This window comes from Rhea pennata, chromosome Z (genome assembly GCF_028389875.1).
Source record: "Rhea pennata isolate bPtePen1 chromosome Z, bPtePen1.pri, whole genome shotgun sequence".
Lineage (NCBI taxonomy): Eukaryota > Metazoa > Chordata > Aves > Rheiformes > Rheidae > Rhea > Rhea pennata.
The window spans coordinates 11,337,762-11,358,580 of NC_084702.1; the positions used below are offsets into that span (position 1 = coordinate 11,337,762).

General features: G+C 42.8%; 1 protein-coding gene across 8 annotated transcripts in view; it reads right to left on the reverse strand.

Moving 5' to 3' along the window:
• Positions 1 to 1,078: 1,078 nt before the first annotated feature.
• PSD3 (pleckstrin and Sec7 domain containing 3) overlaps positions 1,079 to 20,819 on the reverse strand; it is a 119,762-nt gene continuing 100,021 nt past the window's right edge. For 6 of the 8 annotated variants that reach the window (XM_062598936.1, XM_062598935.1, XM_062598930.1 and 3 more), the window contains 3 exons: positions 19,680 to 19,824; positions 16,139 to 16,282; positions 7,426 to 10,259 (listed from right to left, as the gene is read on the reverse strand). In XM_062598936.1, the coding sequence (XP_062454920.1) occupies positions 10,050 to 10,259; positions 16,139 to 16,282; positions 19,680 to 19,824 (499 nt within the window). In that variant the 3' untranslated portion in view covers positions 7,426 to 10,049. Of the gene's footprint in view, positions 1,601 to 7,425; positions 10,260 to 16,138; positions 16,283 to 19,679; positions 19,825 to 20,819 lie in introns of those variants that run through there. The other 2 variants (XM_062598931.1, XM_062598934.1) reach the window with 2 other exon arrangements.

The window sequence follows — 20,819 nt, forward strand, 5'->3', positions numbered from 1 at the left end:
AAAATCTCAAGACAGTCAGACATTCAGAGAGGTCTTAGTAAGAAAAAAGCATGTCTTCCCTACCACTGCCTCCAATTACAAATTCCCAGTCCTGTTGTAAAGCCTCCCCATACCCCACCCGGTAATCTTTTGGACACCTACAGCTGATTTGCAGCTTTTCCACTCCCCTTCTGCATGTCCTTGGTAGCTTCTCATCATTTGCCTCTTTCCACTCAGCTTCTTATCCTCCCACGTTGAGGCATGTCCAACCCAAGAACAGGGAGTACATGGCTGTTTGCTTTGCACTGTACAGTCTGTTTTCTCTTACTTGGGAGTGCCATGGCTTCTTACTGCCTACCTCTGTCTTTCTGAACTTCCTTTTTTCTCCGTACTTTCCCACTTTTCTATCTGTCAGAGGTCCTTGTATCCCATCCATCGGGGGGGGGGGGGGGGAGGGGGGGGATCTCCAACCATCACCAACTGCCATCTCCAACCTAGGCAGTGCTCTCAAACAAGCTGTCTCAAAATAATTTTGGGTAGGGGAATTCCCACATAGCTTTTGACCAGCTGATCACTTCAGCCTCCCTCTTCCAACCCATGCACAGCATATCCATTTTTTCACAGCTAAGTGATGACAACTCAGCAGAATATATCCACTATATATATTTGTCAGAGAGAAAGCCACCTCTTGCAGACATGCAAAGGAGAGATGTGTTCCAGCTGCCCTCCTGCGGGACTAGTATGCCTGCTCTACCCCTGGGGTCCACATGCTTTCTCATGTTCTTCTTTGATCGGTAAGGTCTGTTTGCTGTGTATTTGTGTAGAGCCTTGCACAGGGCTCTACCCTTGCTGAGGTACTCAAGTCCAGACTGTGTTTCTGTAAGGTAATCAATACATGCACCCTCTAATTCAGGAAACCTTTAAACTGCTGACTCCCAGAGGAGGGCACTGAGGAAAGGACTGTGCCAACTAATTGCTCCATATCTCCCTATGCAGGGCTGCAGACCTCAGTCAGGAGCTGCTGTACAAGCCAGTAAAGCCATCTTTATGTTCTTATTCATATTAAGCAACAGTAAGTAACAAATAAAATCCATTCAGCTACAGGAGATGAAATACATTTGGTTTATTTCTTTCTAAAGTGTGTACATATACATATATCATATACATATGTGAGATTCTTCACTGGGGTCACTTAATTTCAATTACATAAAAATTAGGAAGCTTGCAGGCTCTATTGCCTGTAAGTAACATTTATTCCAACTTATAAAAACACAGAGAAACAGAATAATAGTCAGGAACATGGACACAAGAGAGAAGTCTACTTTATATCTCACAGTTTCAATACATCAGAGGCAAGTTATTTGTTTGTATACCATAGGCTTACTTTATCAGCAATGATAAAATAGAAGGAAATATTTATATACAGTCACCTCAAGTGAAAAATAAAGCAATGTAAACTTAAGTTCCAAAATATTATTTTAAATGATATAACAATATCCCCATGAGTCCTTTTCCCAAGGGAAAAAAGGACCTATTAAGTGCCTTCATTTGTCAGGAAAAGATCATTCTAGTACCAGTTACATGAAGTAGAATAAGGGGATCCAAGGGCATCCTGTGGTACCTGTAGAAAAGAGTGACAGCTCTGCTTCAGGAAAGCATCTCTGTGTAAGCATGTATTATGTTCCTACGGACATCAACAGCACATGGAAACATCTCCTATGAACAAGGGCTACTTTAAGCCTGCACAGCTCTGGCTCTGACCACTGAGGAGTGCACTTTTCTGGCCATGCATGTTCCCAGGGACAGAATAAGGTGCCCTGGGGCAGGACAGGTACATACCTGAGACAACAACCACCACAACAGTCAGAGCAACAAGTTTTATGCTGCTGGAAAAGATTTGGTGATTATCTCCACGCTGCTTTGTAGCAAACTGAAAAGCTACTGCAAAGCAGCGAGACTGGGACTGCATCTCTAGTGCACTGCATGAAAAACACTCCAGCAATTCAGTCATAAGAGTAAGCTAAGTTCAAGGTTATTAGACAGAAAGTTCCTACACTTAGCAAAAGAGGTAAGAGGCCAGTCAGAGGAAAGGTCTCGCAAGGACTGCTGCTGGGCCCCATGTGTGGCCCTGGTCACATTCATCAGCGAATGCTGCAGAATACTACAGTAAGGTTCAATCTGCAAAAAGATGATGCACAGGACATGTGCATACACATGTGCATGCTGTTCTTTGCAGTCCTGCTACCAAGAGTTATTATTTCTACATGGACTACACCACATGAGCCAAATATTCAATATTCTTTTTTTAGCCTGAGGAAAAACAATGCTGTAACAGCTCAGGTAGAGGGTAAATGACAGTTCCTAACCAGGACTCGATATACAACAGGGCCAATCCTCTTCTTCCCACCACATCACTGTATGAAGCAGGTAAGCATAGGAGCTTACCCAAAAACATAACTTCAGGGTTATGACTGGCCCAAAGCAAAGTGAAGGGGATGCCCCCTTTCATTTCAACCTGAGCTACAGCCTACTCAAGTCCCAGTCCTAAAGACGTAATCACTCTGGCCATGGTCCAGTGAAGCACATAGGCATGACTTCACTGAGGTTGCTCAAGTACTTAGAAGTTAACTGTACACTTAAAGAGTTTATGACTGCAGGTAAGAATCTTACCCAGAGGCTTTGCTGTCTCTTTCCTGGGTTAACGCAGATCTAGTGTTGCACTGACCGAAGCTTAATAGGAAAACCTACTGGGTTTCATTATATCATTATTCAGACCAGCAACTTGTTATGGTTGTTTAAACCTCCCAGGAGAAACCTCTGGGAGGCATGTGAGATGCCCAAGGGAGACATTTCAGTTCTCCTGTTTTTCTTTTCCCTGCTGATGAGCTGAACAGATTCTTCTGGAAATCTGTAAAATTTCAGAGAAAACATCCTTGCTACCACTGCCTGGTTATATCTACAGGAGATATCACAGGCATCTGTGCTGCTTGGACAGTTTCAGACATGATGTCCGCTTGCCGAATATTCACAGAGTGAAGCAAATATTTTCAGAAATAAAAGTATGTATCAGATTCCTACAGTGTGATTTTCAGAAGAAATCTGCATGGATGGTCACAGTGCAAGCAACAGCTGACATCAATGAAGAGAGAGCTAGCCCAAAGCTGAACAAGCAGCATCCCCACCCAGTAACCCTTGCTTAGATATGAAACTATATGCCTTTGTTTTAACATGTGAAATAACAGGCAACCCCTGTTCAACAACACAGACAGCAAGGGAGCTTGAGGCATATGCAAAATCTGCCAAAGCTCTGATGACTGTTTAACTTAATTTGAGAATTACAACAACAAGCATCTTACCAATGTTTACAGTTGCTGAAGTGCTTGGCTTGAAAACAAGCCTCAGAAAGGAACAATAGAAGCCATACTGTACCTATGAAACATGTACACACATCTATAGGCGTCACTTGAACACAATTACCAAGTAATATAAGCTTCAGGTTGTATCTCATGAGAAGAGCAGTAATTTCAAAGTTCTCCAATTGCCAAAACATTCTGTTCTTTTAGTCAAGTTATAATCCTATCTTCAAGTGAGAGGACATAGTTGTCATGACTATGTACAAACAAAAAAAAAATGCCAGTTCTCATCCTACAGGTTTTAAGAATTTGACAGCACTGAGCATGAGGCTTTCATGATACTTAAGTGACTGAAGGCTTCAATTAATGACAGAATTTATCCTCTGAAGCCAGCTAGTTCTTTCTACAAGGTGCTCCCAATGTTTGAAGGGACACAGATTGGATATCACTTCCCAGTAGGAGGCTGGGGGAGTCAGGAGAAGATTTCATGTCAATAAATCTCTACAGTAGCTTGGCTACTTGCTATGCAGTTAGACCAGGGTATTTATTTGGCCCAAGGCAAAGCTGAAAACCTTGCCTCCTCATACAAAAAGCATCTTCTTGTACTGGTATCAGTAATACCAGATAAAAGCAGGGCTAGGGCCGTAGAGTGACCAGTAATTACAATGGTACGATCTGTGTCAGAGAAAAATCCTGCCCTTTTAATCTGTAGCACTTCAAATCCCTTCATTGCTAAGTAGTACACTTTACACTTGGTCCAAATAAATCTCTGGCCTGTACCCCAGATGATTCTTAGCACAGATTTAACAACAGATGCCATGGGAGGTCCCTCACTATTTAAAAATTTCTAATTTTTATGGAGTACTTTACTGCTCAAAGGGGAGGAGAGAACCACTTCAGGCTGGCAAAAATTTGCTCCTTTTGACCATGGGAGACAACAAAGGTCACTGGTGTGGCCTTTGGAGAACCTGTTGCTTACATTTGTTAATTATTTATGAGAACACTTCCCTTAACACAAAGCCTCAAAGCAGCTGACAAAATGAATGAGCAAGGTACCTTCCCTCTGGGCTGCACCTGCCTCCTTTCACTGTTCAACTAGATGTTGCCAACAGGAGAGCAGATATTCACAGAGGATGTCAGGACATAGTGGGAGACCTCTGAGAGAAAGGAGAGGCCAGGCATAGTGCACAAATATGCATTAAAAAATATCCCCTATAAAGTATAGGCTGGAGACCAGCTCTTTCAAAGAAATTTCTGAGGCAGCCTCTTTGGCTTGCCCCTCAAGGCAGCCTAGACAGTAGGCACCAAGATCAGGTGCTGAGGAGTTTTGGTCATGCTCAAGACTTCAAAACTGCCCTTGAGGGAGACATGACGCCCAGGGGCGCAGGGAGAGCGATGCTGGGTAATTTTTAAACAAATAGCAGGCTGGAAGATTGTTTGAGATGAGCTGTTCACCCTGCCTTTGCCTCTGCAAAAGCAGCCAGTGTTTCTGACTGCCTGGCTACTTGTCTCTGAGCTTGGGGGTACCGACCGAAAATGGCACCCACTTTAAGAGCTCCTCAGAAGACTGTGAAACCTGACTTGCAAGGTATCTGGCTCCTTGCAAAACAACCTGTCAAAGTTTCCCCACAGCAGGGTTTGCCTCTGCTATTTTTTAAGAAAGAAGACCAGAGCTGGTACTAGTGGAACACAAGTGTCTGGTCTAAGCGTAGGGGGACACCTTGTGTCCCCGCAGCATACCACAAAAGGATCACAATGGTCTGTGACTCTGTCTGGCACTGCCCAGCTTTAAATGCAGCTGGAAACACAGGCTACAAATAAGCAGAATTAAAAAGCTATTTGAAGGATTATCCATTCCACACAGAACCACCACAGAGTAGGTTTTCTCAAGGCAAGAACAGGACAGTCAGATTGTCAGCATTTCTGCACGCATGGAAGGAAAGAGACCTGTTACACAAAAACAGCTGAGGTGCTAAGATGACAGACAGGAACAGCTTGACGGAAAAGGAGGAGGAGCTGTAAGACTAACTGCTATAAGACCAAAATTGATCTTGGGATGGAGAATACAGACATGGTATTGCCAAGTGCCAACTACAGAGGAAAAACCTTCCCTATTTTCAAGAAGAACATTCCAATGCAATCCCTCCAGAAACTCCACAATAACCTTGCCACATTAGACTTTCTCCAAACCATCTCCCAAAGGGAGAGAGATCTGTTACGAAGCAGGAAGCCGTATCACCAGAGTGAGGTGGAAAGCTTGACTGCTTTCAGTCAGAAGCTTTGTTACAGGAGGGTATGGGTTCTCTGGAAAACCACAAAACTATGCAGGTTGTAAGGGACATCTAGATGCCACCTAGTCCAAACTGCTGCTCAAAGCAGGACATGGTGCAGCTCTCAAGAAGATTCCCTGAACTTGGACAGGCAGCACCCTGGGAGTAGGTGGGAATCAAGAGAGGGCACTTCAGAAAAGAGCAGTTATGGCCTCCTGAAAGTTTCTGATAACCTTTCAAAAATGGCTAGCTATAGATGAAATACCATCTGAATTGGCATCGTGGCTAAATAGCATTTCCCCACAGCTCCGCTACATTAATCACCCAGCTGGCTGACTTATCTTTTTACATCAATTAAAGACACAACATAAACACTGGATTAAAAAGCTGTAGTCATGTTCACTGGTCCATGCGTGATTTATCTGCCAGATGCACACCAACACACAGCCAACCCAGAAATTCTCTTGCGCAGCCCCTGATGAACAAAAAAATCATCTGAACCAAATCCCAGAGTCCTGCTGACTCACAAAGGAGAGCGCCGTTTTGGCTTTGGGAGAATTTCTCACTCACGTCAGTTGCTGAGCGGAGACACAAGAAGGCAATTTTGTGCTTTTCCCTCTTCTCTCTGCTGCCAGATGACTTTTGTTTATTTATAGAGGCCCAACGGAGGCCTCTCCTCCCTCAGCAGGACATAAGGGCTGCTCAGCCTGTGGAGATTAAGCAATAAGCAATCTTCAAGGCAAGACTGGTACCTCTGGGCCCTATCCTGTCCCCTCCTTAGTACAACTTTCTAGAGGCATGGGCAACAATGTGGATTCCAAGTCTTGGGAAAGACCACAAAAGAGGACCAAACCTTCCCACAGTACTGAAGCAAAGGCTGGAGTGGGGGCTGGACATAGGTATGCTCTGTGGTGGCCTGACAGTCACAGCCTAGAAAGAAAATCAGATATCTCGCAAATATCATCAAAGTTATCTGGACTAATTCTCCGTGGTGCTAATCGCAAAATCCACCATCAATACCTCCTGCGGATCTCCCTACTTTTTGCAGCACCATCAGAAAGAAAACAAATGATAATACTGCTTAGTAGATGATCTTGTTCTTATGGGACTTCAGGAGGTTTTGCTATTCGCACCAGGATCTCCTTTCATCCTTTTCTCTCTACCTGCTGACATACGCATTTTTACCTGGGGTGCTTGGAGTTCATAAAGCAACTGAGCAAAATGGCATTAATTACAGCTTGAGTAGAATTGGATAAATTCTCAGTTAACTAATCTGCACACCTCAACAGTCTCATCTAAGTGCTCTAAACTCAGCAAATATTTAATAGCTAAAAAGAGCAGTGAAAATCTGTACTTGCTAAGCCCAGATAAGACATAAAAAATAGACCACAATCCATTTAAAAGTATACACGGATATAGAGAATAAATAATGAAAAATGAAAAAATAAATTAAAAAATCACTTTCATAGTTCACTATTTAACTTTTCGTATTGCTTCAGATCATCCCCTCTGCAATGACTTTGAAGACAAATTAACCAGTTTCTGTGCCAAAGCTGCAAAACACATTTTACAGGATTCGTTTCCTTTTTGAGCTCAGCAATTCAGCTGCAGTCTACAGCAGCTGAAATATTTTAAAAACTGGGAAAAAAGTTAAATGTCACTTATCTGCCCATAAAAGCACTGCACTTCCATTACAATAGGCATTGTTCTAGGCTGCCTTCAAAAGGCCCATCTAAAAAACCCTGATTGGGGCGGGGGGGGGGGGGGGGGGGGGGGGGGAAGGAGAGGGTCCACAGCAGGTCTATTTACAAATCTATACTACTTTTGTTTTTGTTTCCACTTCATGCTTTCTAAGAAGCACAGTATCAAAGACAGCAAATGTTTACTCCTTGAGTAAGTGCATTCAGCATTCCCCATGAGATTTTATTTCTCAGTGTAACCTCTCTTCTGTTTGTTTTCAGCTGCCACAGTATGATGAACAGCTGCAGGGATCTCCTGGCTTTGTTTCCCCTCCAGGAGCTGTTGATCTACCACACTTTTAGTGAGTAATCCAAACAATTCCTTCCAGTGAGTGCTACCATGCACCTGTCTACACTGAAATTCTTCTCTCAGCACTCTGCAACTTTGGCTTCAGTTCCAGGAGGTATCTCTTCTTCAGAAAAATGCCTGGACACTTGCTCCAGTCTAGGCATGCAAATTGCCAATACCCCGAAACTTGGGAAGAGCTGACAGTTTCCATTTGGGTCTTGGCAGTCCTCAGTGATGTTGCTGGGGTAAGTGCTGACCTCCAGACTACTGGCAAAGAGAGGCCAGATGTGGCAGCAGGTGCGGTATGTTTGTTTGCCATGTTGCTTGCTGTCCTATCACCAAGCTGAAAAGCCAGTTCCCTCCAGTTCTGCTAATAGGATGCAGCTTTGAGGACTGATTAGCTTTGATACCTCCTGGAGCCTGGTAGTACACCATCTTCATTACAGTCGATGGCCAGCACAGCACAGGGAAAGCTGTTGCACAGTGGTCCTCAGTGGGGTGGTACGTCATTCAGCTCCTGCAAAAGTCCTCCTCTCTTTGATTGTTCCCTTTGCTGCCCACTAAACTAGCAGCTCAGTAAGCTAGACTAACTGACTTGGACCATTCGGAAGATCTGGCAGACCATAAATCCACTCCAGTGGCAATCTTTCTGATGGAGCTATCTCTGTGGGCCTACAACTATTGTAGCTGGAAGTACCAGTACATTTCTAAACAGTCTTGATCTTGGTTTTTTCTTTACACACTGAGAATTATATCCATCAGGAAGGCTGACCTGAGCCAGCCACAACAAAATATAATAGCAATAATTTTCTTTTGATACTTAACATTCCATTTCAGGATGCTCTGTGGAAAAGGCCAGCGTGGTTATACTATTCTGCATATGGGATGTGAGGCATAAAGGGAGAGACCTGTCTGAGCTCACTCAGCAGGCCAGTATCAAACCTGAGATTAAAACCCAGGGTGTTAAGTATGTTAAGTACTGGGTGAGTGTATTCTCTCCACAATGGCATATTGCGTTCAAAGCTGAAGGGGCTGAAAGTAAAAAAGGGATTTCTGCATCATCTTTCTAATCTGACGCGAGTGCCCAGACTGTGGACTACCCAAAGAACTGTGGAGCAAACAGGGGGTTCTGAGGTAAGGAAATCTCTAGCTGTGTTCCTCTCTCTCCATCCTGAGCTTGCCCCTAATAGCCCAAGGTGGAACATGCTGGAGCTGCAACACAGGCTGTTTCACATGATTAGAGGATAGGATCTGCCAAATCTGAGGCTGTTCTGTGCTGACCGCCAGACACAGAGCAGCCAGGATGGTACTGCCCTCTGAGGAGCACAAGTCTATCCCATCCTCCAGTTTGCACGAGCCTGTTCCACTCAAACATGAGCTGAAGTGGGAAAATGGATAGCTGAGGAGAATCCCTTCCTGAAGAGAAAAGGCAAAATACTCTGTCACTAGCAGAGAAATTTCAAATACCTGTGCATACCAACAAGGAAACTCCTGGAAGGGAGAACATGGATGAATGATATATTGTAAGGCTCTCTATATAGCAGCTAAGTGAGAGTGTATAGTTAAAAACTACACAGACACCCTCTGTCTTTAAAATACAATGCTTACAATGGCTAGCATCTACAGTAGCTTCTTTGCAAGTAAGTTTAAAGTCCAGGCTCATTTTGGCTAGGTAATCCTTGGCCACAGAGATAGCACGGGTTTGAATATCTCCCAGTCTACAACCTCGAGAGAAGACTTTTTGTGAAGAAAGAAAAACGAATGATTCCAATGCTGCCATCCCAACATTCCCAGAGACTTTCAGGTTTCATTCCTTCGCATTTGTGGGTCCAGAGTCAATGCTATAAGCATAAGCAACAGTGCCTATTTACTGAAACACTCATTGCTGAGTATCAGTATCATGTGCTCTGCATTGTCAAGAAAACACTATTCCCAGCATCCTAGACTAACCAGCCTTCCGCAGCTGCCTATTTACACACATTTCTCACAGCAACAGTGTGAATTCACAACACTGCAGCATTTGTTCAGTTACTTTTCCCACCAAACACGTAAATAAAGTGACAAGTGACTTGAGAGATGAAAGCCACGTGCCAATGGGAGGAGATAAAAGGGGAAGAGACAGAAAGTAAGTCACAGAGGTCCTCCCCTCCCCAAAGCTCCTTTAAAAACAGAACAAAACAAAAACATCCCCAAAGATGTGCTTCAGTTGCTAAATGATAAATTAACAAAGCAAAGCAAATCAGGAGCAAAGACATCTCCCACAATCTGTACAGAAACAACAAAATATACAATAGAAAATGTCACTAACACCCCATTCAGGCAGATGCACTTATTTTTGTGAATGACAGCTTATCAAAGGAAAAATGTTTGACCACTGGTATTCTGCTGCATGGATGTTCCCCTAGTTGTCATTTCTACTCTAAGTGACCTTCTGCTTAATGCTAGGTGTTTCTGGTCTGTAGTCCTTCCTCTCCGAGACATTGCGTTTCACCTTGGCACCAACTGGAGACTCCTGATTTAATGAGGGACTCGAGTGGGATTTCTTCAGTCCTGGTCCATCATTCTCTCCACTCAGCAGCTCCTTCACCCCTTCTCTCAGGAGGCCAACATAAATCTCATAGCGAGTTTTCTGTGCAGAGAAAAAAAAGAAAAAAGAAAAGAAAAGAAAAGAAAAGAAAAGAAAAGAAAAGAAAAGAAAAGAAAAGAAAAGAAAAGAAAAGAAAAGAAAAGAAAAGAAAAGAAAAGAAAAGAAAAGAAAAGAAAAGAAAAGAAAAGAGAAAAGAAAAGAAAAGAAAAGAAAAGAAAAGAAAAGAAAAGAAAAGAAAAGAAAAGAAAAGAAAAGAAAAGAAAAGAAAAGAAAAGAAAAGAAAAGAAAAGAAAAAAATGCTTGAATCAGTCTGGGAAAAAAATCTACAGGAGTACTTGAGAGACTGTCTGGGTAACATAATGGTTTCTGCTAGCCTTGAATGCCAGGCATTTCATACAGATAGGAACAATGATGGCTAATGTGGACAAGAACAATAGTGGCTAATGTATACTACACCACAGAAAAAGGATTTTAGTCAGGCTGAGTACAAAGATGCTGCACAATTAGAGACATTTATTTCTGCAGCATACAAATCCTGATGCTCTGCTAAGCAGCAGCTCTCAGCTAGTCAGGGGGCCCGGTGATTTCTGAGTCACTACGGAGATTTTGCTGACCTTCGCCATGCTGACTCACAGCTCACACTCACACAGGGCCTGAGGGGAATTAAGTGTCCAAAATAGGCATGTTTATCTGGGAGAAGTTCACTTTACCATGGACTCTTGTACTGATGTTTTCCCTTTCCACCAGGAAAACCTGTGCTCTATGTGTCACAGTAATATCCTTTTGCACAAAATATTTCAGCAACGAACAAAATGAAGGTAGATTAACAGAAAATCCCTGCAGGACCTCCAAAACGGTAGCAAGTGTGGAAGGTGTTGAAAACAGCAATCTACCTTGCAGCATTTGTTTAATAGCCCATCCCTAACAAACCCACTGATGACACCGTGCAGGCATTGTACTAAGGTGATCTCAGTAGGCTTGGGTATTAAACATTTCTACTGATTGTTAATCTGTTTTCCCAAGTGATAAAACAGCCACCAAATTATTAGGTTCCTGACTGAGTAAAGAAAGTGTTTAATGAAAATTCTTCCAATTTATAATAAAATAATAAAGATCAGGTAATAATACTATGTATATGAGTACCTTATTTGAGGGTAGAAAATAGAAAAGCTTGGGAGCTGCTTTGAAGAGTGAAATGAAAAGGAAAGAAAGGAGAGAATGTGACTGGGTTTCCAAAGAGTCCTTTGAATAAATAAAATCTCATAAAGGAGGATCAAAAGAGAATCTACGTAAAAATTAAATACAGGAAAGCATTCTTATCAATTCCATATCTGCAGCTCCAGCTCCACAGTGCAAGAGACAAATGTATTAAGCAGGTAGGATGTGTCACTCAATAAAAAAAAAGAAAGTGAGAAACAGCAAGCAGAAGTCGGATGATGCAGTGGGCTGATGAATGATTCATCACACAATGAACAGGACACCTCTGCAAAAAAGATACCAAGCCAGTGCTCTAAGCCTGGGATCAGCATAATATTCATCAAAGGAAAGGGGAACATCACTGCCATATGGATTTCTGCTTTTCATTAGACTAGTAAACACCATTAGGGTCACAAAACTTGGCAATCAGAATAGAAACCTGGGACCGGTTTTTGCCCTACACTTCAGTCAATGAGCATTTTGCCTTTGAGTTTGTGGGTCCAGGATTTCTGTCTCAATTAAACAACGTAACAAGAAGTTTATCTTTCAAGTTCAACTGCAAACTTGTTCTTTTAGTGATCTGAACATTTGGAGCTAGCTATTCAAGCTGGTAGATTTTTTTTTCTTTTCAAAGGGAAAAAAAGATAATCTGGAAAATTCTGTCAAGAGAGAAAAGACATAGAAGTTAAAAGAGAAACATTCAAAGGCTTTTGCAATGTTATCTCTGAAGACTGAATGCACACAATAAAGAGGAGATGAGGTGGCCACCCACCAAATTTCTGGTTTCACCTCTCACCTGACAACACTCAAAAACTCTCTCTCATACCCGAGATTTTCACAAAGAGCAATCATCATCTGGAGCAGTATATTCTCAGACATCAAGCAAAGAAGAAACTAGCATGGAGAAATGCTCAAGGCTGCATCCCTGAAAAACTCTAGGCAACTCTGGTTCACCTCCCCTCAAAAGGAGATGCCATTTCACTTGTATTCTGTTGGGAATAAGAATGAAGGAAACTCAGATGGTTAAGGAAAAGAAATTACAAGGGCATAGACAAAAAATGATCTGGCTTCTTCCTTCCTAACAGGACCATGCTGTTTCCTTTGGGACTATCAGACCTCTTTACTGTGCTTCTGTGGATGTATCAGCATGGTCTTCTGCATGCCAATGCAAACTCTGGTCTGCTGCCCCAGTCTGACAGAATCAAGTGCAAAATGCTACCTCACCTGCTTCTTGCTTTTTTGCTTTGACCTCATGCAGCTAAGTTTGTCACCAGCTCCTACACCTCTGTACCAGTTCCTGGCTGCCTTTCATTCTGAAGGGACAGGGTAGAAGCCCAAAAACTGCTGGAAGAGGATCTTCAAATAGCTCTCAGATTTTTCACTGCCTACCAACCGTTGTACATGTCCTGCGAAATGTGTGCCAAGCATGAAGGCAACATAGCTTTGCACAATGACAGCTTGAACCACCTTCTCTCACACCTGACAGAAGTTGGTCCATCATTTGCCTGCCCAGACAGTACTCCTGGCAGTGTTGATCATATTTTTGGACTGAAGGTTTCAATGACTATTCAAGACTATCCCTAGGGAAGAAGGTTGTTTCCTGTGCTGCAGCTCTTCTTTGTACTAAGATACCTGAGGCATACTGCTCCAAAGCTCACCATGATAAATCGACAGAAAACAAAACAAAACAAAAAAACAAAAAAGCACATTAACAACTTTTGTCACCAGTCTTCTTCCTAAATCAACAGCCACTCCAGCCTGCATTTCATCCTTAATTTAACATGCATCCAGAAGCAATAGAAAATAAACTTAGTGTCAGCTGGCCCAAACCAAACTGTTTGCTTTCCCAAGCACCACAAGCCACCTCCAAAAAACTCTACAGAGGGAAAACATGAGGCTTGCTCTGCACACCAAAGCACTGTGTTCAACACTGATATCAATTTTACAGAGACACAGCCTCCTCTTCTAAAACTGATCAGAGCTTGATTAGTTCTAGAAACCCACACAATCCTCCCTGCTGAGCAAAGGACGATGGCAAAAAGACACAGGGTCACAGAACAGCAGTAGTTGGAAGGACCTTTTGCAATCCTCTGATCTAACCCCTTCCACTCCAAAAAGGGTCACCTAGAACACATTGTCCAGGACTGTGTCCAGAGGGCTTCTGAGTATCTCCACGGAGGGAGGCTCTGCAGCCTTTCTCAGCATCATGTCCCAGCGCTCTGTCAGCCTCACAGTGAGAAAATGGGTTTTCTATGTTCAGACAGACCTCCCTCTGTGCCTATTTGTGCCCATTGCCTCTTGTCCTGCCACTGGGCACCACTGAGAAGTTTGGCTTCATCTTCTTTGCATCCGCCTTTCAGATATTTAAATGCATTGGTAAGATCCTCCTTCAGTCTTCTCTTCTCCAGGCTGAACAGCCCCACCTCTCTCAGCCTCTCCTTGTATGACTGATGCTCCAGTCCTTTGTCGTCTTGGTGGCCCTTGGCGGGACATGGTCCAGTACGTGCGTGTCTCTCTTGTCCTGGCAAGCCCAGGCACTCCAGATGGGCCTCACCAGTGCTGAGCAGAAGGGAAGATCACCTCTCTTGACTTGCTGGCCACGCACTACCTAATGCAGCGCAGGAGGCTGTTTGCCTTCTTGGCCACAAGAGTGCTTTGCTGGCTCATAGTCATCTTGTTGTCCACCCACCCCCCAGATCCTCCTCTGCAAAACTGTTCTCCAGCAGGTCAGTCCCCAGCCTGTACTGGTTCATGGGGTTATTGTTCCGCAGGTGCAGGACTCTGCACTCCTCATTACTGAGCTTCATGAGGTTTTCCCCTGCCCATCTCGCTGGCCTGTTGAAGACCCTCTGAATGGCAGCACAGCCCTCTGGTGTATCAGCCACTCCCCGCACTGGCAAACTTGCTGAGGGTGCACTCTGTCCCATCATCAAGACCGATAATGAAGAAGTTGAACAGTATTGGCTCTAGCACTGACCTCTTGGGTACATCTCTAGTTACTGGCCTCTACCTGGACTTTGCACCACTGATCGCAGCCCTCTGGACCCAGCCAATTATCCTGTTTTTGATTCACCTTTACTTGATTAGAAGATCTACTCCATTCAATTTCACACCGTTTGCTTGCCAACCCTGTTCATGACCCCCTCACCTGATTGTTCATCAGTTTGTCTCAGATATGTAAGATACGGAACAACAAATCAGCCACTTGTGTTCCCCATGCAAAACTATAGGAACAAATCCCAAGTTCACCTTCTGCAACGACATCAGCTCAGAGCTATAGTAAAGCCCTATCCAACCACAAGGATTATACTCTTCCTAAGCAAAAGCAGAAGGACAAAGCCAGTCAGCCCAGGGGCAAGTAGAGGTCCTCCAGCACAGTCTGGTGTAACACACAGCAAGAAATTCATTCCAGCTGATCATCTCGACTTCTGTCTTGACGGAATTTCTCCCTGCTCATTACTCACCAAGCCACACCCTTAGTGAGAGCTGATTTTAGGAGATGGGGAATACAGGAGACAGCTTTCAGCATTTCTGCCCACTAAGATACGCATTTGCTGCCCAAGAAGGCAAAGGAAGAGAATGTCACTGATAGAGCCTGAATTAGAACCTGAAGTCAAAGAAAATCCTGCCCCCAACGCTCCCCTACTCCGGTGCCACTTGGTCTGCTAAATCCAGTGAGGGAGTCTCTCCTTCCTAGAAGAGGGATGTGTTTACCAACAATGGAGTAAGTGACCTTTCTCTCTACAAAAACAGCCTACAAATCTCATTATCTACAGAACCTCTCAGAAACCATTACAGGGAAAATACATATATTCTTCCTCTCCTTCAGAGTATGGATTTTCCTTGCTGAGTAGTACTCATCTGCAGTAGGACCCTTTCAGATCCAAGACAACTTTGTATGGCAGTTCTACAGGAAAATATTCAAAGATGCAGCCTTGAAAAACACCAGCATCTGCTGGGTTGTCCACCCCCTTCCTCATAGCCCTACAATGTGGCAGACATGGATTGATAAAAACTGCTGTCAAAGCCCCAGAGCAAGTTCTTAATGCAGCTTGCTAAATTACATTGCCCTCTCCTGTGGTACTTCAGTCTACCCCTTTCCTGTTCCTCCTGATGTCCAGGTCACCGGTACACAGTACAAACAACTCTGATGAGGCATGCATGTGAATTAAGTTTTAGAATACCTGTTCCTTCAAAACATACCTATAAAGATAATTATCATGATTACAGCAGAATCATAGAATCAGTAAGGTTGGAAGGAACCTCTGGAGATCATCTAGTCCAACCTCCCTGCTCAGCAGGGTCACCTAGAGCATGTTAGACAGGGTTGCATCCAGGTAGGCCTTGAATATCTCCAGAGAAGGAGACTCCACAACCTCTCTGGGCAACCTGTTCCAGTGTTGCATCACCTGGAATGCTGTCATTCCAGGTAAAGATTGGAGTCATGTTATGCTAGGAAACACACAGCCTTGTTCTTCTGCTTGAAGAACTTGTAATCTCTTCTATAGAAATAAAAATGACACCTTCTGTCTTTGTTGTACCTCCCATTTTACAGGTGAGACCACATTCCAGCTTCTGTAATTGCTGCCACATATCTATCCAAAAAGAAACCCTCCTCAGTGAAGTAAGGTACAAAGTCAAAATTCTAGGATTGTTTCCCAAATGTGACCAGCTGTCCCCCACCATGCCCAAAATGTAAATGTAATGATGTTTCCCATACATACCTCAAACTCTAGATAGTGGTCCTTCAGCTTGTAATCATCCACTTCCTTTCCTTTGAGTTTCTTGTCAGGAGGATAGGATCGATGCTCAGCAAGCTCAGTGGAGATCTGCTTCAGCTTAGCTTCATGGGATTTCAGCTGTTCATCCTTCAGAAATACATTAGGCACTTAAGTGACAGAATCTAAAATATTCAATAAGCAAAAGAACATAGAGATCCCTGTACAACAGTACCAGGTAGTTCCTTTTCCTTTTTCTCTTTCTTTAAATTACTTTTAATTAAACTGCTAAAGTTTGTTCTGAGCTCTGTCCCCCACAGCGGTCTCAAAGGGGTCCACACAAAGTAGTCAGATTTGCAGAAAAAACTCAGCAGCTAGCAGATGCAGCTGGGAAGGATAGCAACCCTGTCATCCCTCAGCTGGCTGAGGGCAATGGAAGCAGCTTGCTGCAGAGCAATACTGACAACATGACACTTCTGCTCTAATACATTTTGTGGCAAATTAATTAAGGCTGTTGTATGTAGTCAGTTCAAGGGCACAATTTAGCTCCCTGTTTCAGGTCTATACTATAAAAAGTAGCTCTTTTCAAGACAGGATGACATGCAGACAAAGCCCTTCTTTCCATTACTCCACTACCAAATGCTCTTTGGTCTGTGGTTTCCATTAATTCGGAACAATGTATTGCATCCAGAAGAGAAAGTCTGTCCTCTCCCCCAAAAACATCTTGTTTAGCTAAGCTGCTACCAGCTTCGACCTCACTGTGCAGTTAGAGAGAGCGAGGAACTACTACTCTGTCTTTCTAGGCAATCTCCTTTATTGTCATCCCAAGCTCATTCACTTCCTCCAGCCCATACGTACAGGGAACAGCTACTCTTCCAAGAGGCTTCCAACTCCTGCAGCTGGAGGAAGCAAGTGGAATTTCTGGTCGTGCAAAAGTGACCTTCCGGCCACTTCTGGTTCTCAACTTCGACCTGAAATTTCCCTTGCTTAGGTAAGTCTAAAATACAGATGTGGTCAAGCAGACCTCACTAACTTAGCCAGAGTCATAACAGCAGACAGCTTTTGTAGTGCCCAGCTAGCTACCAAGTATTTGCTTAGCATCTGAAGAGGGCATTGCTGCCAGTGGTTGTCCCCAAGTGGTGTGGCTATGCAGTGTGCAGGTTCAAGTATAACTTGGACATGTCTGCATTGCACTATTAATTACACCAGGGACTGAGCCTTTCCACCCCTCTTAATTGGATCTGCAGAAAAGACAAAAAAAAGGAAAAATTTCTAGAGCAAATCAGAGCTGAGCGTGATCACCTTAATCTTATGTTCTCTCTCTTCCACAGAGAACTGCAGAGGGACATATATGGGATAATTTGCCTCTGCCTCTACATGGTAGGGCTCAAACTGATCTCTATTGGTTGACAAAAATTCCTGTTGCTGTTAGAAACTACTCTGTATCTGCTTGCTCCTTTTATTAGTGTCCAATCCGCCTTTAGCACATTGTGCTAAATCCACGGTCTCAGTGACTTTCTATTATAATGAGTTCTCCACCTCCTGATGACAGCAAGTCTTTGAGCAACTATTAATTCCGCACTTTCACGTTCCAGGGCACAAACGCTTTACATGTGCAGGCACACTCTCATAAAGAAGGAAAACAAATCTAGTAGATATTTTTTAGACTACTCATTCCTTTATATACTTAGCATAATGCTTCACAGTAATCAAGATCATATACTGAAAGCAAATTTGGCACAGTGATTTTGTGTAACTTGTCATGTCCACCCTGCCTTATCAGCCGACATTAGGTTCCCATTGCATCCTGACTTTTGCCTGACCAGGCCCTTTGAAGGAAGTACTGCACATCATGATTCAGCCCACAAAATCCTAAACAATCAGAGATTTGACAATTTATATTTTGTTGTCTGCCAAACGAGAAGAAGCTTGCTGGCAGCTATTTCACACTGACAGATAAAAGCAAACATGCTTCTGCTTGTCTTTGAATTTATCTACTTTGAACACTTAACATTCTTCTGCCTTTAGCTAGAACAGCTTATCTCATTCCACTTCTTACGTCTTCCCTTCTTCAAGGCACAAACCACAGGGCTGAGTTCTACTTTTTTCCCTTTCCAGATTAAATGAAAACAATGAGACTAGGAAATAACGTGCTAAGATGGAACAATCATACAGAAAAATGATGAGTAAAAAGGCTTTCTTTGGTGATTATAGGTAAATTATTGAAACCATAAGTTGAGCTACAGTATATATATGTAAAAAAAAAAAAAAAAAAAAAAAAAAGTTAACAAAACTATAGTCTATATGAACAAAGTGCAAAACCACAAGGACAAGACAAGTAAGTACTATTTGCTATGAGACATGCTTTAAACTTCAAATCAGAAAAGAAAACGTAAAGTTGGTCACCATGTCTTAAGAACTGCTACTGCCATGGACAGGGGAAAAAAAAAGGGACAACATAAAAATATCACCTCAGAGAAATGCAGATTCTGAGATAATGGTTTCTAAGGAGTGTTGCTAAGCTCTGATGATGGCAAAAACACATTTAAGAAGCAATGCTCTCAAGGGAGATGGTTTTAAAAGCTACAGGAGTTTATTAGCGAAGAGTACATCTAGGACCAGGTTCTGTCACCTCCTGCCACATGTCTAACCTCATTTACACAGCTGGTGGTGGGTTCCCAAGGGCGCAGAAGGAATCACAGGCATGCATCACAGCACTTAAAGCACATAGAACTATGAGAATAATCATCAGACAGAGCCAATTTGAAGCAAGCAGAACTAAGTGTTTTTTCATGCAAGAGGCAATAGAACTGTGAAACTCCCTACCATACGATGCTGCATACGCTAAAAGCTTATATGGTCATGTAAGTTGAGACCAAACATGTTCATAAAAGAGACAGCTCATGAATATACATAAAATAGAAAATCCCTGAGTGGATAAGCATTGCAATCTGGAAATTCATAGGGAATTTCCTTCATAGGGAGAAGTATAACCAATACGTACCCTGGTCTCACCTGTCTATACATTTCCTCAGAACAGAGAATGAGAGGGATCCTTAGTCTGACTGGCTCAATACTATAGGCTTACTGGTGTGATTTTAGAGCAGCTTTGTAGCTGCTCTAAAATCGATGATGAATCAGCTTCGACCTTTTATCACACCAATAGCCTGAAAGACTCAGGTGTATACACATTTTTTGTAGTCAGTGGCAACAAACACTCAAATTCAAAAAAAAAACAACTAGGCAGACAGTATACAAGATGTCCTTTATAGAGCTGTAGCTATGGAATGAAAATTCTACACCTGATATTAAGAGTGTTGGCGAGTTTCTTTTCTTCAGAAAAAAAAAAGAAAAAAAAGAAAACAGTTATATTAGCCTGCTCCTCCACTTAAAATCTTGCATCAGAAAACAAGCAGAGAATTTGCCTGTTAACACAGATCTCTGCAGACCTATTTCTCATAGGAATACCAATGGTAAGAACCACTTGCTGCACTCCAGCCAGTCATAAAAATCTCCATGACCTATGCTCAAGATAAAAACAGCTCACCTGAGATAGCTTTGTTGTGGTGGCTGGCAGGAGTGGGCGACTAAATTTCTTCTGAGACCCAATTGCAGCTGGAAATGGTGGTGCAGAGAAGACAGCAGCCACACAATTAATCGTGTTAATCCAGGCCTGCATTTCTTCTTGGCTCCTGAGGAAGAAACGTATATTGAACACCTGTTGATGAAGCCTCTTCTCCATTATTCTCTCCTCTTAAATAACATTTTTAAACAAAGAAAATGAAGAACTGAATAAGTTTGTACAGAGAGCTGCTTTGCAGCCTATCTTTGAGAATAGTTAGCATCAGGTACTTCAGTCATAGGTTGGCTCATGAATAGGTCCATAATTCATTCTAATAGGCAAGTAAACTCTGACCTGCCTTGCCGATTTTGTAAGAAACTGAAGCCTTACAGAACCTCCCAGACTTGAGGGTCATCTCCACTGTTCTCACTCTGACCATGTCAGGGGCTTATAAATGTGTTCAAGATTGACACTGTATCTTTATTCATCAAGCTACTGAAACCTGCCAACGTTCTTATGCAGTGTAACTTTTGTTTTCAGGGCTGGCTGCTGCAAGCAGTAGTGTTAGGAATGGCATGCTACACAAAGCCATAATCTCTTACTGTGATATCTCTTATCCACATCCTCCCTGTACAGCTACAACTTTTCCTAATCCAACCCCAGGGACAGATGTTACAGAGCCAAACGATGCCTTGATTCCACCATATGTCCTAAAGCTTCAACAGTACTGCACCCCACAAATTTCTGGGAGGTTTCATGTGAATCTCAGTGGAAAAGATAGGCTTGTGTAGAAAACTGACGCACAAGTTTTCACTGGCAGCAGCAAAAGGCAGGTCATCTGTTCTATCTGGATAACACAACTGAATAATTTAATTAAATTATTCCTACATTGAATAGTAACTTTGTTTCTGACCAAAGTGTATCTTCTAAAAAGGCATCCACTTAAGACTCGATGACATCAGGGGATAGACAATCCGAGATTGCCTTTGGTTATTTGTTTCAATGATTAATCACCTTGGATATTAAAAGTTTGTGTCTTGTTTCCAAATTAAATTTCCTGTAGCTTCAGCTTCCAGTTGCTGCATCTTGTTATGCCTTTCTCAGCTAGATTAAAAAGCCTCTTAA